At 55.5% G+C, this 16,595-nt stretch overlaps 1 protein-coding gene across 1 annotated transcript; it reads left to right on the top strand.

Moving 5' to 3' along the window:
* The first annotated feature begins 1,032 nt into the window (after positions 1-1,032).
* Positions 1,033-15,607, top strand: Ift27 (intraflagellar transport 27). Its single transcript, XM_055603106.1, has 7 exons — positions 1,033-1,341; positions 6,764-6,843; positions 7,172-7,231; positions 8,561-8,620; positions 10,036-10,153; positions 10,985-11,094; positions 15,361-15,607. Exons 1-7 carry the CDS (start codon positions 1,308-1,310, stop codon positions 15,457-15,459), a joined length of 561 nt encoding a protein of 186 aa, XP_055459081.1. The 5' UTR covers positions 1,033-1,307; the 3' UTR covers positions 15,460-15,607.
* Positions 15,608-16,595: the final 988 nt, after the last annotated feature.

Genomic DNA, 16,595 nt, shown 5'->3' with positions numbered 1-16,595 from the left:
GGTTAGGTGACTTGGCCAGCCATATCCCACCAATTGGTGACAAAGCAAGAGGGGCTCTCGGGAAAGCCAGAAGGCATTTACCCACCCTTCTCTCGTGAGGGGCAGCATCGGGATGGCACCCTTTCCTCCACAACAGAGGGGGAGGACAGAGAAGAAAGCACAAACTCACTCAACAAAGTTGGGAGTGTCCGCTCATCCTTTCAGGTATTCCTGCAAATTGCGCCTATTTTAGATTTCATATTTTAGTTCAGCTTAACTGATACACAGGAGCCCAAGTGTGTACGTATTTACATCTTCATAGACTGTATGACGTTTCCACCGGGACAAAGTCCTCTACCCATACTTATCATCTCCTGTGACCATTCCTCCTCCCGTCCCGCTTCCGGAAGATGCACCGCAAGCGTGCTGTCAAGAGTCGCCCTTTGTGCAAAGCTTCCCGAGCCTTCCCTCTCCGTCCACACTTTAACTTCTACCCCGTAGCTTCCCTCCCCGCTTTCTCAGGTTTTAAGCGCATGGCATGCTTGGCTTTACAGACGGTATTTGGTTCAGGACGTGAGACAAGGGTTAGATCTGTGGGTACTCTGTTGGACCCGGGTTCTGGGAAAGGAAGCATCGGCGCGGGACTCCAGAGACTGCGGCTTCCCCTACTGCGCAGCCACCGCTCCGGCGGCGTCGCCCCGCCCCGCGTGGGCGAACCCACTCCCAGGAAGACAAGGGGGTGCAGCGAGTGCCGAACTCTGCGCCGTGGTTCAAGCCACGCCCTGGCCAATCAGAAAGTCCTGTTAACTCCCGCCTCCAGCCACCTCCTGGTTGGGCTGATTCTCCATAGACGCCAGGAGGCGGCCAGGGGTGATTGACAGCGTCTGAAGCCATTGGCTGAGCTGAGAGCAGTTAAAGAGCAGAACCCGCTCCGCACAGTCCCGCGAAAAAAGACGTTTTTTTCCCGCCTCCTTTTTCTATTGGGTCTCTGGAGGCGCCGAGTCTTTGGTAGTAACCAATCGAAGAACAATATGGAGGGAGGAGGCGGGTTGGTGAGGGTTGCCAGGAGCCCGTTTGGCATGACTCTTGGGACCAGAGGGTCTAGTGGTTGTGACCCAACTCTAAGGCCTGGACAGAAAGGCTGGGCCGGGAGCGGGTTCCACTCCGCCCGACTGGCACCCCTGAAGGCTGCTTGGAGCCTAGGGGCACTCTGTCCACCCAACCTTAGCGCCCGGGCCTCCACCCAACACGGCCTCAGGCCCTGGGGTCAGCTGTCCCCGAATCCTAATCCGCGTTCAGCCCCGCATCACTGCTAGTACCGGGTTGCTATGGTGAAGCTAGCAGCCAAATGCATTCTAGCAGGTGAGTGGTAAACGCGCTTGAACGCGTGGTCCCCGGAACCCGAGCCTAACTCAGGCAGGTTGGATGCACGATCGCGTCCACTGTCTGTCTCCCATAGGAATGGTTGCGGTGACCAACAGAACAGATTCCCAGGAGGGAGGGGGCTGGGAGTGGGTGGAGTCACGACACCCCCTCCGCTCGGGCACATTTGTAGCTGCAGCTTTGTCCCCTGTCTCGCCTATTCTGAGACCACCTTCACCAGGTAGAGTTACAAACTTGAGCCGGTGCGTCAGTACAAGCATGGACTGTACCCCAAAGTTAGGCGTCAGTGACGCTGGCTTCGGTCCCTCTGACATCAGGAAGATAAGGTGGGGTGTGCTGCCCTGCTGAGAGCGTGAACGTGGCGTTTCCCCGGAAGTAGGAATCTTGTTGTTGGCTGATATGGAAATAGCCAGCAGCACGTTGAGTGACATGCACAATGCCTTGAGCATGGAAGAGACTTAACCGGATAAGGTGCAGAGTGAGCGAGCTTTGTCCTCACACCTGTGGGCGTGCCTTGAGCCAGTGCGAACGTTCCGAAGGCTATTCGCTTTAGCTTGTGTGGGAACTGGTTAACGTGTATGTACCGAGCCGACACTGCCATGCCAGGGTAGGTTCTGTGTGATCCTGAGATTGCACCGGGGACTGAGTGGTGTTAGCTAGCTAGAGCCAACGTCCCCACCCCCACCCCCAAGGTCCCATACAGCACTGCCAGATCTGCTGGACTCCAGAGCTCCGCCCTTGGGTCCAAAGGGTTGGCTACTTTTCTTCGTGTTAGGACAACATCCTTGACAGGAAGCAACATAAGGGGGGGGGGGTACTCCCTCCCCCGTTAATGACTTTTCTGATTTGAAGACAAAAGGGTCAGGCAGAAAGATGAGTGACAGCCTTGACCCTCTTGCAGCAGAAGAGGGTCTCCTAAGTCTGTAGCTCTCGGGGCGCCAGGGGAGGCAGTGTTGTGTAACAGAAGGATGTGGTTGGTCCTCTCAAGGCACTGTTGCCTTGGAAAGTGTTCTGCTTCCGCATGGGTAAGTTGGGGACATCATCTTCTTCTTTTTTAAGTTAAGTGTCCTTTTAAGTGGGCGGCCCTGCCTGCTGTTCTTTGCTGCTTCCTCCTCAGCTGGTTAGCTCGCAAGGGACTCCTGTCACGAGCCACTCTCCTGGGATTTGCTCCCATGTCACACCCGCAGTGGAGGTCTCCCTGACGAATCCTCATCCTCACAGCCACCAGCCAGTCCAACATCATCCCGGACTGAGATGAGGAGAGCAAGGCCCAGAGCAGTGAAGACACTTAGCGCTGGTCTCGTAGCAGAGCTGTTTGATCCAGACCTTGGGTCCAGACCCAGGTGACCTGTCTGACCCCAGTCCTCTTGGCCCTGTGCCTGTCCCATGATTCCAGGCCCATTCATTGGTGGCTCCAGGCCTCCACACCAGCCTGGTCCTCAGTCTACAGCTTCTAGCTAAGGCCTCCAGGGAGTCTCTCCTTCGGGGACCAACAGACCCCAAAGGAAGCACATTCAGATTCTCAATCTCCACACCTCCCTTGCCACACCACACACACACACACACACACACACACACACACACCCCTCCCTAGCTCTTTTTCCTCACCCCTCACAGGCCCACGTGTTCTCTCACAGAATTCCCAGTCCACAGGTATCGTCGCCCAGTGGATGTCTGTGGAGCATCTACCACATTGAGTCACCGTGCAAGTCGAAATCGGCCTGTACAGCACCCTCTCCTGGAAGAGCCCAGATGTGCAAGTGTGAACTGTGGGTTCTTTCGTGTGTCGGATCGGAGGAGCGCCTCAGACATAGCTGCCGCTTCTTTGGCTTGAGACAGAGAGGAGGAAGAAAAAAAAAAAAAAAGCACAGTTGACACACATCTGTGTTTCATCTGTTTAACAAACAGCACTTCGTCCCAGACACAGGACCTACTGACTCATTAACTCTGGCAGTTCTGTGACCTGGGTACTCACTCCTGTTAGCCTGTTTTACAGATGCAGCAAAGGGGGTACAGAGAGGTTAAGTAACTCACACGGTCCCTTAACACACCGCTAGTGTGGTGCTGGGGCCTGGCCCCAAGCCTTAGCCTTTTCGGTGATGAACCATCTGTCTAGGGATGTGGGGACAACAGTCACGCTTCCCTGGAGTGTAGCGCTGGCCCCCTTGCCGATTACATGAACCTGATACGATAGCTACCCTGGTAAAGACAACAGAAGGACAGACGCCTTCAGAGGCCACACAGGAAGCCAGCTGAGTGCTGCCCAGAGAGAAAGGACAGGATTCAGACTTGGATTGGAAAGGGCGGGCCGTGTCTAGGGAACAGAAGAACCAGCAGGTGCAGCCAGATTTTCGATGAGGGACAGCTGGAGACGGTTGGGTGCTCGGCTAGGAGCTGACTTGAGAGAGTTGTGGGTTCGTGCGGTGGGCAAATGAGAAGATTGCAGCCAGTCTGTTTTGTGACTGTGTCTCTGATGAGGCTGAGCTGGTGTTGGTGGCCTGGGTTGTCAGGAAAAGTTAATGGCAAGCGGTTCCTGGTCTGAGAGTGGCCAGAGTCGGCCAGCAGAAGCAGAGGCACATAGCAACGGTGGAGAGCGGGAAGGAGCCACGGAGCCAGGCGCAGGGCTCTGGAGAGGGGCGGCGTCTGGCTGCTACAACATCCCATTCAGTCACCCTAGGGCCACATCACCACACGTGCTACATTGCCACCAGGACCTGTGTCCCCTGGCAGGGGACTCAGAGCCAGGTGCAACCCAGGCCATTTCTGGATTCAGGCCAGTTGTGGGGCCCGTGTCCTGGTGATGACTACACTCTTCATCAGCGACCGTTTTATAGATGTCAGGTCAGGTATCAGAGGCAGGGACACTGGGGTAGTCACGTGGGGGGATCCCTTTTTTCAGGGCTGGCTACAGAAGCCCTAAGAAGGGGTTCCCAGCTCTGAAGATGAAGCTTGAGCTCTTAGAGCAGCTGTGGGCGGTGGGGGAGGAGCTCAAGGTATCCACTTGAGAGGCAGCCCAGAACAGAAAGACCGAGATGACAGCAGGATGCAGGAGGAGGTGATGGCCGCATCCTTGGACAGCAAGGAGGCTGGTACACAGTGGCTTGGTGAGCAAGAAGAGTGAGATAGATGGAGACGTCGCTCCGGTCTGTGGTGAGACATGACCTTGGCTGTGGACAAGCAAACCACAGAAGACAGTGGAAGTCCCCACATGTGGCTGGAAACACAGCTAACTTGGGAAAGAGCCAGCCTAGGACAGCAAGGGTCAAGGAATGAGAGACCAGGGCTGTGGCTGGGTAGCAGAGCCCTTGCCTCACACGCATGAGGCCCTCGGCTTAATCCCAAGCTGAGGTGTGGGTAGCTGGGGCAGAAGAGACAAGATCAGAGCACAGAGGACAGATCCTAGCAATGGTGACGAAATAGGGCCTGTGCAGGGTCACCACAGCCACATAACAGGTGTGGGGCAACAGGGGTCTGTTGGCGGCTACCACGCCATCTAGAGAGTTCATGAGTGAGAACCCAGGAGCGGCCACCAGGCTTTACGAGATCATGAATAGCCCCAAATGGTGCCTTCCCAAGGCAGCCTGGTCTTCCAGCCCTGGCCATGGCCCCAGGGAACCCTGTAGGCAGCAAGCATGTGGGCTCACAGGCTCTCGAGGTTTCTCGAGTTCCCTCCGATGCTCTGCCTCTCAGCTGTGCTGTCTGGCTTTTTGCTTGTCATCCTGTTGCTCCTAGAGGCTGTTTATCAGTTCCCCCGCCTCTCCATGCTCGGATCCCTCCCCGTAGCCCACACAGGAGCTCTACTGCCAGCCTTGGTGACTGGCAGTCAGCAGAAAGATTCCTGGAATTAACCAAAACCAATCTGTGTGGGAATTTCCCAGGGAGAAAGAGCCAATTTCCTCCCAGGTTTAGGAGCAGAATGGGAGTCAGGATGGTGGGGGCAGGGAGGGACAGTCAGCCAGATGGGCCTGGTGAAGCAAGGCAGTGTTAAAATCCCAGACAGTCACCTGGATAAGCCCGGCTCTCTTCACCTGTGACTTCAGTGGGGACACAGCACGGGAGGGAAGGAAGTGAAGGGTTGGTGAGGAGGGCGAGGCCCGTGGCTGTTCTCTTCTGAGAAGCACCAGCAGGAAACCAAGTCCTGAATGGCTCACTCAGCCCTCGCAGAGGTGTCCCACACGGAGGCACCACAAGCTGTCATGTAATTGCCTCACAAGAGAAAATCACAGGCGGGGAAAAAGTCAGGAGCAGCCATGTCAAGAGCCACGGACTGGAGGAGTCAGGCAAAGGGAGCCGCTGTGAATCAGGGTGAAGGCGGAGGCCGTCCCAAATGCTGGGGGTCAAGAAACTGGGAATTGGGGTGGGGGTAAGGGCGGGGGCAGTGGTGGTAGTGACAGTGATGTGCCCAAGGAGCAGAAAGCAGAAAGCAGGTGTCCTGTAAAACTCCTGAGCAACGAAGTGAGCATCAGTATCCTGCTCTCAAGGCGGGAAAGCTGCCTGACCATGTAAAGCAGCCAAGTCAGCAGAGGTCAAGGCTGCAGGGACAGCGGAGAGAGCAGGGCACCCTGAGCTGCCCCCGCTGACAGGCCCGGAAGAGCCCCATTCGAAACTGCCCCCTCCTGTCTTGGAAAAGACCCAGGATCTGGGCTGGAAAACTGACAGGAACCTTTCTGATGTGCAGGTTTCCAGGGGCAGCGCAGAAAGGGAAGGGCTCGGCTCAGCTGGGCAAAGTGGCTGTAGGAAATGACTGTAGGGGGTGGGGAGTATGTGTGTGTGTGTGTGTGTGTGTGTGTGTGTTTGTGTGTGCGTTTGTGTGTGCGCGCACACTAGCACATGTGGGTGCTCCTAAGCCTGGCAGGTCAGTGTTCACCTGGCACACGGAGATGGAGGGCCTCACTTGAAAATGAGTTTTCGAGCAGCGCGTGCAGCCTCTCAACTTCCTCACTGTCAGTGCAGATGAGGGTGCCGGCAGAGGCTCAGCCGGGTGTGGGGCTCAGCCGGGTGGGGTCCCGAGCCGCCGCTCCCTTCTTTCTGCAGGCCAGACTCTCGAGTAAATTGGGGTTTGAACGTGACAGGTCTCCCCACAGGGGTTGCGCTTTGGCAGAAGATGTGTCACTTCCGTTGCCAGGGCTCCGAACCCTCCTTAACCCTTGTCCCTTTGTGGGTCACAGCCCCGGTTGACAGGGCTGTGAGGTGGATGTATGTGGCCTAGGTAAGCTTTAAAGAACTCCCAGACCAGTTCCCCTGCTGGCGACCTGCCTGGTCCCCACGGGAGCTGCAGACATTTGCTCTGAAAGCTCAGCCAAGCTTCTGGTCTCGAGGTGAGCACTCCAGAGTTAGAAGGGGGTGCTCGTGCCTGATGGGACCCAAGTGATAACTTTTCCTCCGCTCTCTCTGGCCTCAGGAGACCCAGCTGTAGGCAAGACGGCCCTGGTACAGATGTTCCGCAGCGACGGGACCCACTTCCAGAAGAATTATACCCTGGTGAGCTGGGGCCGAAGAGTCCCCGCCTGGCCACAGCGTAAAGAAACGTGGCGGTTGACTGCGAGAGGGTGATCCCTAGAACGGTGCCCTGAGAGGCCTGGGAGACTCAGTTTCTGCTGGCCACCAGCAAGGGACTGTCTTCAGAGGGGACTGACCAGGATATCACATGGTTGCCAGGCCTGGAGGAGGTCAGGGAGCTGGGAGTCCTCAGGGCCTCTGAGTTCTGCTTGGCTGGGACTGCTCCCTCAGTGAGCTGGGGCCTCTCCTCATCCTGGGATCACCCCACCACAGGGCCCTCTAACGCCTGTGATCTTGGTGTCTCCTACAGACAGCAGGCGTGGATTTGGTGGTGAAGACAGTGCCAGTTCTCGACACAAATGACAGTGTGGTGAGTTACAGCGCCCTGAAGCCCACTTGGGGCTGGGTTCCCTCCCTGCAAGGGACATGGAGCTGGGACACAGGGAACCTTTGAGGGAGGGCTCTGGGGGATTGATTGGGATGGCAGCCTTACCAGAAAAGAACTTGGTGTCTTTCTTTTATCTGAGTTCCTTTTCTTTTTCAACAATTTATTTAATTTTATTTTATGTGCCTTATTGTGAACACATCAGATCCCTTGGAATTGGCATTACAGACAGTGTAAGCTGCCATGTGGGTGCTTGGAATTGAACCTGGGTCCTTTGGAAGAGCAGACAGTGCTCTTAATCATTGAGCCATCTCTCCAGTCCTTACTTGAGTTCTTAACTGGATCCCTCTGTAGACTCCCACAAATCTTATGTCTCATGTCACGTTCATTTGGTTGCTCCCAGGGAGAAGGTCTGTTGCATTCATCACGTTCTTTTGTTTATTGTTTGTTTTTGTTTTATTTAAGACAGGGTCTCTCTCTGTAGCCCTGGCTGTCCTGGACTCGATTTATAGACCAGGCTGGCCTTAAACCCACAGAGACCCACCTACCTCTGCCTCCCCGAGTGCTGGGATTATAGGCGTGCTCCACCTCTCCTGGCTTTATCAGGTTCTTAAAGAGACCCCTGAGCAAAAAGCAGGTCCCCTGATGCCACAGGAAAGGCTGAGGCAGGAGCCACTGTACAGAGCAGGCTATAGAGCAAGCAGGGTTCAGAGCCAGGAAGGAGGTGCTACACCAGGAGGGGGCTCAGGATCTCCGAGGGGGTTCCAGGCAAGCGGCATCGTTAGCGAGGGCCTCCAAGAGGCCTGGGAAGGCTGGGGGCCTTGTGGCCAGAGCACACGTTCTCGGTCTCAGAGCAGCGACAGGCCGTCCTACTTTAAGCGTCTTGCCCGGGCCTCATCCGTGACCTCCTTTGCCAAGAACTGTTATCCGACCTGAGAGTCCGTTTGGTTAACAAAGCACACAGCGGCCTTCTGGACACCAGAACGCTTGTCAGACTGCTTGGCGGTCTGTCCCGCCAGGTGGGCAGGCAGCTGGCTCCCATGGTTTTTTGTTTTGTTTTGTTTTTTTGTGCTTACGGTTGAGAAAGGTGAGCCACCTACCACCCAGGTCACAGCAGGTAGATGGAAGCTAGACCTCTGCCTCCCGGGCACCCTGGACTGTGCTCGCCACCTCTCTGGAGCCTCGGAGGAGACAGAGCATGTGTGAAAGCACCCATGCAAGGGCAGGTGCACTCTATCTACCCCAAGCCGAACGGGCAAACCTTGGCTTGGCTCTCCCCAAGTTCTCTTCTGACACGCACTCTTCTGGTTCCAGGAACTCTTCATTTTTGACTCAGCCAGCAAGGAGCTGTTCTCTGAAATGCTGGATAAATTGGTGAGTAGTGTGTCATTTTTTTCCCCTACCTACCTTCACCACCCACTTCTGCCCAACCCTTCTCCCCCATGGCATTCCCCATGGTGACACACTGGGACTATCGGAAGTGGCCAGGCACGATCCTTCAAGGGGCATCCCTCCTAGCTGGGGCTTTGAGCCACGTGGCAGGTAGATGTTCCTGCTTGCCCATCACGGTCACCTCCTGCTCTGGAATGTACAAGGAGCCGTGGAGCTGGTCAGTCCTTGAAGCTGCTCCCCGCCCCCAACCCCCGCAAGCCTACTGGTTTTGAATGTCCCCTTCTGAGGGTCTTTCAGCCCTCCCCCAGCCTCCCAGGACAGGACCACCGATCCCTTCCCCTCTACGGAGGCCTAGAGCCAGGCCCGAGGCTCTGCCCTTTCCCCTATAGAAGGATCAGAGCATTGGTCTTGTTCTGCCAAGCTCTCCAGAGCCCATCCTGGGCGAGCCTTTCAAGGAGACTAGAATGTCTTGGCAGGCCCCACAAGGTCACTTGACACCCCAGACAAAACAGGGCCTAATTGTACAGGGGGCTAGTACCCAGACCCCATGCACCGGAGGGAACGTTCACAGCCCAGGCAGGGGCAGCCTGTGACCTTATCACACACAGGCTGGTAGTAGGATCTTTGGGGCCTCTGAGCCATCCACAAGGTCCGCAGCCCTCAGCCTGGAAGCCTGGCTCTTCACTAGGTGACAGAGGCCCCTCCAGGTGTTAGTGTAGTGTGCACTAGGCTGGTGGCAATGCCACGGAAGAAGCCAAAAATGTCCCCAAGTCTTGAAAAGCCCACCCTTATGAAGAAGATGCAGGCAGACCTAGGCCCAAGGACTAGGCAGCGAAGGAAGGTGCACTCTTTGCGGCCTGCAGTTTAGGAGAATGCCATAGCCTCGTGGTGGTGGGCTCCCAAAAGAACTGTGGTACGTGAACTAGTGGAACCACGAGAGACAAGAGAGGGCTTCTGGGTGGTAAACAGCCCCGTCTCAGCAGCTTGACTGCTCCTGGAAGCTGTCAGATGCAGCCATTTAACACACGCTCTGAGCCATTTCTTCAGTCATAACAGTGAGACTCTGCCAGACAACCTCGCTGATTGGGGCATCTCAGTGCTGCACAGGCAGCCCCTGAGGAGAGGTGCCTGGTAGCCACTGCCCTCTTCTGGGTAGCAATTCCCCTCACCCAGGTTCAAGGTTCCCTTTCCCAGGTGGGAATGTTTGTCCCACATGAGTGCCACTGAGCCTGGCCTCCTCCATTTGTTCCGTGGTGCACTGCGGCCATCTGTGAGTGTGTTTGACAGTTTCCCAGCTCACATACCCCCATCACCTGCCTCTCTGAAAGCCTGGTTTCTCCCCCATCCAGGAGTCCCTGTCACATCCCTGAAATGTGCTTCTCCTGTCTCATGCTTAGTGGGAAAATCCCAATGTCCTGTGCCTCGTCTATGATGTGACCAATGAGCAGTCCTTCACCAACTGCACCAAGTGGCTGGAGAAGGTCCGGGCCCAGGCTCCGGGTACCTCCCTCCCAGGTAGGAACTGTGGAGAGCCCTTTTTACAGCCACACCTCCGTCCTTCCACTCAGGGGCCTCAGCTCACAGCGCAAGCTATGTTGGGAGCAGGACAAGGGCCTGAATCCCTTGGTCTTTGACTTCAGTGTCCATCGAGGTGCCCTTGCATTGCTGCTTCATGGTTTTCAAAGCTGCCCCAAGCCTGGGTGTGGGGAGATAGTGCCACCCACCAGGCAGAGCTGGGAGAGCCGAGACAATCAGGAGGAAAGTGCTGTATTCCGAATTGACGTTTCCAGAAAGCTAACTCTAGGGAAGAATCCCTCATTTTCTCCGGTTCTCGGCACAAGTTACATTCCAGCCCCGTTGCCACTCCTGCACGCTTTCAATCAGTTTCTTTCTCATCCCTGTGTGAGATCAACAAATTCTCCTCATTAGAGGCCAGGGAAAGCGGCCTCCAGAGACGGGCTGAGAAATTAGCACAGCCGAGGCAGCTGGGAATGGAGCTCAATTACCTGAGTCCCTGACTCTGAGCCCAGGCCCGAGATTAGCATTAATGAGCACGTCCGATGTTGGTTCCATGTGCTGGGAATTAGCACAAATGCCCCTCTAAACTTGATCCCAGGCCTGCCTGGCGCTTACAGCCCTAAGGAGGTGAGGAGCATAGTTATATCTGAAGCCATGAGACAACTCTGAACCGAGCTACGTGTGCACAGCCACGGCCAGTCTGTCCTCTGTGGCCCCTGGGGACCTTCCCCACTGGCACACACCACCTCAAGTGTGGGCCTGATACATCACACACCGCTCTCTCTGCAGCCGACCTCCCATAACCCTGCGGTTATTTCTTTTGAGCAGGGGTTCTGGTGGGAACTAAGACAGACCTGACTGGCCGACGCACAGTAGATTCTGCACAGGCCCAGGCATGGGCACTGGGCCAAGGCCTGGAATTCTTTGAAACGTCTGTGGTGAGTACCCTCACCCCCTGAGCCACTGACCTGGTGGAGCTCCGTGCTGGAGTTCACATGACCTTCTATGCATCTAGTGGTCCTGCCGCCGGAGGCAGAATCTAAATCAGAACCGATGCTCACATCTTCCCCAGGACCTCTGCTCGGCATAGGTTGTGAAAGTCCTCTGTGTGGCACTGTGAAGGAGGGCAGACAGTCCACCCTGGGCAGAGCTCCGGGCATCTCTCTTGGAAAGACTTTGAAGTGGGAGGTGTTCCATTTCCCTGACCCTTGGGTGCACATACCCTTGGTTCTTGGTTTCAGAGGAGCCTACCGGATAGTTCTTTGAGAGAGGAATTGGCTCCCAATTCCCAATTCTGGGCCCGCATGACCAGCACGCGCCCAGCCCCAGCTCCTCATGCCCATAGCAACATACAGTGTCATCTTGGATGTAAGCACCCTCTTAGAGGGGGGGTGACGGGTGACTGGCACCATCAGGGCTGTCCAGCATAGTGACACAGAAGCCTTCTAACATCTGCAACTTTGAAAGTTGTGACTTCCGGACACACGATTCTGTCCATGCAGGTTGGATACCCCTTCTGGGTCTTCCACCACAGGCATGGGGACGGCCCAGATGCCACACCCTCACACGCAGCCACAGCCCTCACTCAGGAGCCTTGCCAGGGAGTCCTGTTAGGCCTGCAGTGGCTCTGTTGCATGAGGTCTCACTTTAGGGTCTCCAGACCCAATTCTTTGGCTTTCCAAAGAGGTTATTGGGGGCCATGCATACCCAGACAAGGCATAGCCTTAAGGCTGAGTGTTCTGCCTTCCGAGGTCCAGGAGCTGACCTGGCTCTGGGTCCATGGGCATGCGCTGTCCACCGTGGGACCCTGAGCTTTTCACCTGTAAATACGGGGACAGGAAGCTGCCCTTTGCTGATCATCATGCATATGTAAGACATTTAGCACAAAGTCTGGCTCTCAGTAAACGCTCAACACGCTGGTGTTTTAAAACAAGTGATTTCCTAGTACGGCGTTTTCACTGTTACTCCTTCCTAAATCCCAGAACAAGTGGCTGATACAGAGATGGATGCCTCGAGTCCAATTATCACAATGTTGGATTAATGAAATCCAAACGAGAGAGCTGTCACTACTCAGGGCTCCCAGGCTGGGCCGTGCCGCACACCTTTGGGCGAGCACTGAGCCATTTACCCCCGGCTCTCAGTAGCTCCCCATCCCCTCCTCCTCTACCTTCATCAGTAGCACCTCCCCCCTCCCCAACACCCCCATCTCCTGCCCCCAACACATCAGTCACCCACCCAAGGCTACTGGTCAGCTCCCTTCAGGTGTCAGGAAGGCTGTGCATAAATTCTGCTTGAAGAGGCTGCGGCTGAGCGCCCGGTATTAACTGCGCGAGTTAACTAGTCCCCCCTGAGTTGCCGCTAACAGGAGCGCCACTGGCGGCTCGGTTAAGAAAGCTGTAATTAAAAAGGGAACATAACCCCAATGTGGTTTGAGATGCTGCCGAGCCCCACGCCCCCTCCCATTCCTCCGAAGGGAGAGACTGCCGTAGTTCCTTGGCCCTTAAACGCTCCTCTGCATCTGACATTTCTAGCCATCCCCTCCCCCCCCAAAAAAAAGTCCAAAAGGAGTTCTTTGAACAAATTTTAAAGAATTTTCAAAACCCACCGTTTATGGCTAAGGAGGGATGGCTTATAGAGTGCCAGAGCGAGGCCAAGTCCACTTGTCCATGGGGAGGGCCTAACGCCTGATTGGGATTGCACAAATTACCTTTTCAGCAACCTGACAAGGCAGCTGTTCCTGGCTCTGTTGCTCAGTCATCAGACGGATTCGAGAGAGGTTGTGTATCTCCCCCCTCGTACAGGAGGAATAGAACCCACCAGAATGCAGCCCTGTCGAGCTGGAAGGCTCAGGTCTTGGCCTTTCACCCTTGACCCCTCACCTGACCTGCTTGGAGGCTCCTCGGCAACAGAATTTTAAGTCAAACCAAGGGTTTGCCTGAGTCTACTCCAAACGTCGCCTCCCGGCAGCCCGCTCTGTCAGTGTTCAAACTGCACGCAGGATGATAATTAGTCATCGGATAAAAGGGCTCTGTCGCTGGCGGGCCCCCTTAATGCGTTTGGAAAATGGTTCAATTTCCATCTATTTCCAGGCACTCCATGGTGTCTGTGGAGGCTCCTGGGCGTTAAGTTCCCTACGTTTTATGACGGGTCCTCCCAGCTAATGCTTTGGAGAGCTTTTGACTTGGTCTAAAAACTCTCCCACTGAGCTTTCACAGGCCTCCTTCCCTCCACTCGGCGCCTAAGGACACTTAGGTGGTGGTGGGGCCATTCGGTGACATTGACCGCCTGGGACATGGCAGCCACACAAGCAGAGGCCCTCGCGCCTGTGTGGAGCCTAGCACAGGTGCTCACACCGGGCCGCACACTGACCACCTCTCCCGGCACGCTCCTGGCACCGGGCCCTGTTTTTTCTTGGCCAACAGCTCCCCTGCTTGCTCCTGCTGCTTTCTCCCTTGCTGTGGGGGAATTAAGGCAGCTCCCTCCCCAGGCCTGCTGCGCTTCTGTCCTTTTTACGGCCACACCATATAAAAGTTACCGGCCTGGGATCGGGATACACTGTCCAGCTAGGCCACTCCACGCTCCCGGCTTCATCCACTCCTCCGTAGAGTGCAGCCACACTGACTTCTGTGATATTCCTCCCATTTCATCAGAGACACTTCAGTGCCTCTCATGGAGGCTGTGCCTTTGCCAGCCGCTGAAAAGCTTTTCAGACAGGCCCTTGTACGGTCTTAGCTGCATCTCCTTTTTTTTTTTTTTAAGGCCCGGATGCTATGGTGGTGTGTGCCTGTAATCCTACCCCTTGCGGGGCTGAGGTGGGAAGATTAAGAATTGAAGGCCAGCCTGGACTGCGTAGCAAGGCTCTATCTTAAAATGATGATGGTGTTGGGGGTGATGACGGTGATGATGATGATGATGATGATGATGATGATGATGATGATGATGGCGGCGGTGATGATGACAGTGGTGATGTTGGTGGTGGTGATGATGGATGGCAGCTAGGGATATAACTCAGGTGGAAAGTGCTTATGTAGCATGCAGGGCACTCCGAGTTTGATCACCAGCACCAGGGTACATACCTGTAATCCCAGAACTCCAAAGGTAGAGGCAGGCAGATCAGAAACCCAAGGTGAAAGGGACCTTATCTCACAAACCAAACAAAAAAGCTGTCTGAGATACAGGCTCCTGCATTGCACCCCCTGGTGTTGCAACATTAGGCCTGATTAAAAAAAAACAACAACAAAACAAAACACACACACACACACACATACAAAATCTTGGGGACAGGAACACAGGAAAAATAATAAAGGTACCTGCATTGCAGGTGAATAGTGGCCACGATGTCAGGAGGGTGCTCTGTGTGCGTGCTCTTCCTCCCGACAGCCCCTCTGACCTCACCTTGGGGGGCCTGCCATTGGCCACTCTCAGGTGCAACCTAGGGCAGGCTTCTTAATTTTCCCAACCCTCTGTGAAATAGAAATGGGCACCTTTAGTCATGTAAGGCAAGCACCCAGCCAGTGCTGCCCAGGGGGTCAGGGACCCCTGTTAAACCTCCAGCAGAGAGCCGGCTTTGCCATGGTGTCAGAGATGCCCTCCCCACCCCCCACGGGAGGAGCCATTCATTCTTGTTGGGATCTGGCACCATCCCAGAAGTCTCAGCGCATTCCTCTCAGATATTCCTGTTCCCACTTGGCCTTGCTCCTACCCCATGACTGGTCCCTGGAGTAGAAGGTCCCTGTTGCAGCCTACCATCTCGAGTAGGCGGTTGTGTGTGTTCTGCCTTCCCTGGCTGTGCCTTGTTGCCCTTGTAGCTGTCCTCCTCTTCTCCCCTCCTGGGGGCAGGCTACGGCCAGGTTCTTCCCTGTAACACATCTGTCTGCTGTTCTCCTTCAGCCTTTGGACCCCTGTCAAAGCTAAGTAAGGGGACTCATCTTCACACCCTCCACACAGAACCCTAGTGGCCACAAGGATCTCCACAGATAGACCTCAGCCTAGACCCTGCCCCACTGTTCCCTTGCCATGCAGTTGTCCAAGTGTCCCTTCGAGCTCAGTTTCCCTGTAAAATCTGCTTTGTGACAGCAGCTGCCCAAACAGCACCTAGACACTCTTGGACACCCAAGTGTCAGGAGCCGGAAGGGAGGGGCGCCTGCAGCAGGGGCCCAGCTTCCCCAGATCATAAACTCACGGCCCCCTCACTTCCCCCACAGAAGGAGATGGACAACTACGAAGCCCCATTCCACTGTCTGGCCAAGCTGTTCCACCAGCTGTACCGGGAGAAGGTGGACATATTCCATACCCTGGTGTGAGGCTACAGTGAACTGTCCCACAGGGCTGGCTAGGCTGGGCTCGGCTGCCTTGAACCCGGGAGACCTTCATCTCTCCAGGAGACAGAAGACGGAAACACCCGGAGCTCCTCAATATCGCCACAGCTTTCAATAAAACAGGGAGAAAGAAGAGCAGTGTCTGCTTCCGTTCTTAGTTGGGGCTGTGCCTTTAACCACTGCTGCCCTGACCAATCACAGGGTACACCTGACCCCTGTTTCTGCCCTCCATGTACATGCCTGCTCTGCAGGCCCCCTGTAGGCCTTCAAGAGAGAAGGCAAATCCCCGGCTGGTTTGGAAGTACTTGTGAGCTGCCACAGCCTCAATACATGCGATCACCCCTGTCTGGAGGATCTCCAAGCACCACGCTTCCTTGAGGGGGCTCCTGTCCCTGGGAAAGACAGTGACCTCTGCCTGCTTCCCTGGGTGCCCACTGCTCAGCATAGGGTTCAGCCAGCCTCTCCCAGCTACAATGCTGAGAACCCACAGACAGCCGGGAGCTGGTCTCTTCCTGTAACGGCCACCTCTATCCGCTCCAGTGTCTGGAGCTGTGTCTGCCTGTGCACTGAGCTGGACTGCTTTTCACGCCATCGCTGCCGCCAGTTTAATCCTTCTGAAACCCCACTTCACCCTGTCACGCCCCAGCGATGGCCTGTCCACACCAGGGCTGTGGCTGCAGCCTGGCACCTGAGGCCTCCTAGGGTTATCAGTCTTCCCTGAGGATCCCTAATTCTTCCATGACCCCCTGGCCCACAGAGCTTTGTCACCTCCCGTCCCCAGACCACTTTATCATGGGAGAGTGTGTCAGGCCAACAGAACTAGCTAGGGACGCACAGCCCCTGGCGTGCCCCTGTGATAACGGCCACAGTGGCTCTGGTTGCTGCTGGTGACCCAGCACCATCTCTACATGAGCTAAGCGCATTACATGCATCCGCCAATTCTGTCCTTACAGCATGGAGTCTGTTAATATCCCACTTTTACAAATGACAAGCTGGAAGGAGAAAACTAAGCTCAGCCAAGGGGCAGCAGAGCCAGAACGCTCGACACCGGAGCCAGCAGCTCCTAGTTTCCCTCCTTCCTCCCCTTGAGCTTGGCAGGAGCTGTGGAGGCCATGCTGCCT

The sequence above is a fragment of the Psammomys obesus genome, unplaced genomic scaffold (genome assembly GCF_907164565.1).
Source record: "Psammomys obesus unplaced genomic scaffold, mPsaObe1.curated_primary_1811, whole genome shotgun sequence".
Taxonomy (NCBI): Eukaryota; Metazoa; Chordata; class Mammalia; order Rodentia; family Muridae; genus Psammomys; species Psammomys obesus.
This window is presented reverse-complemented; position numbering and strand designations above follow the sequence as displayed.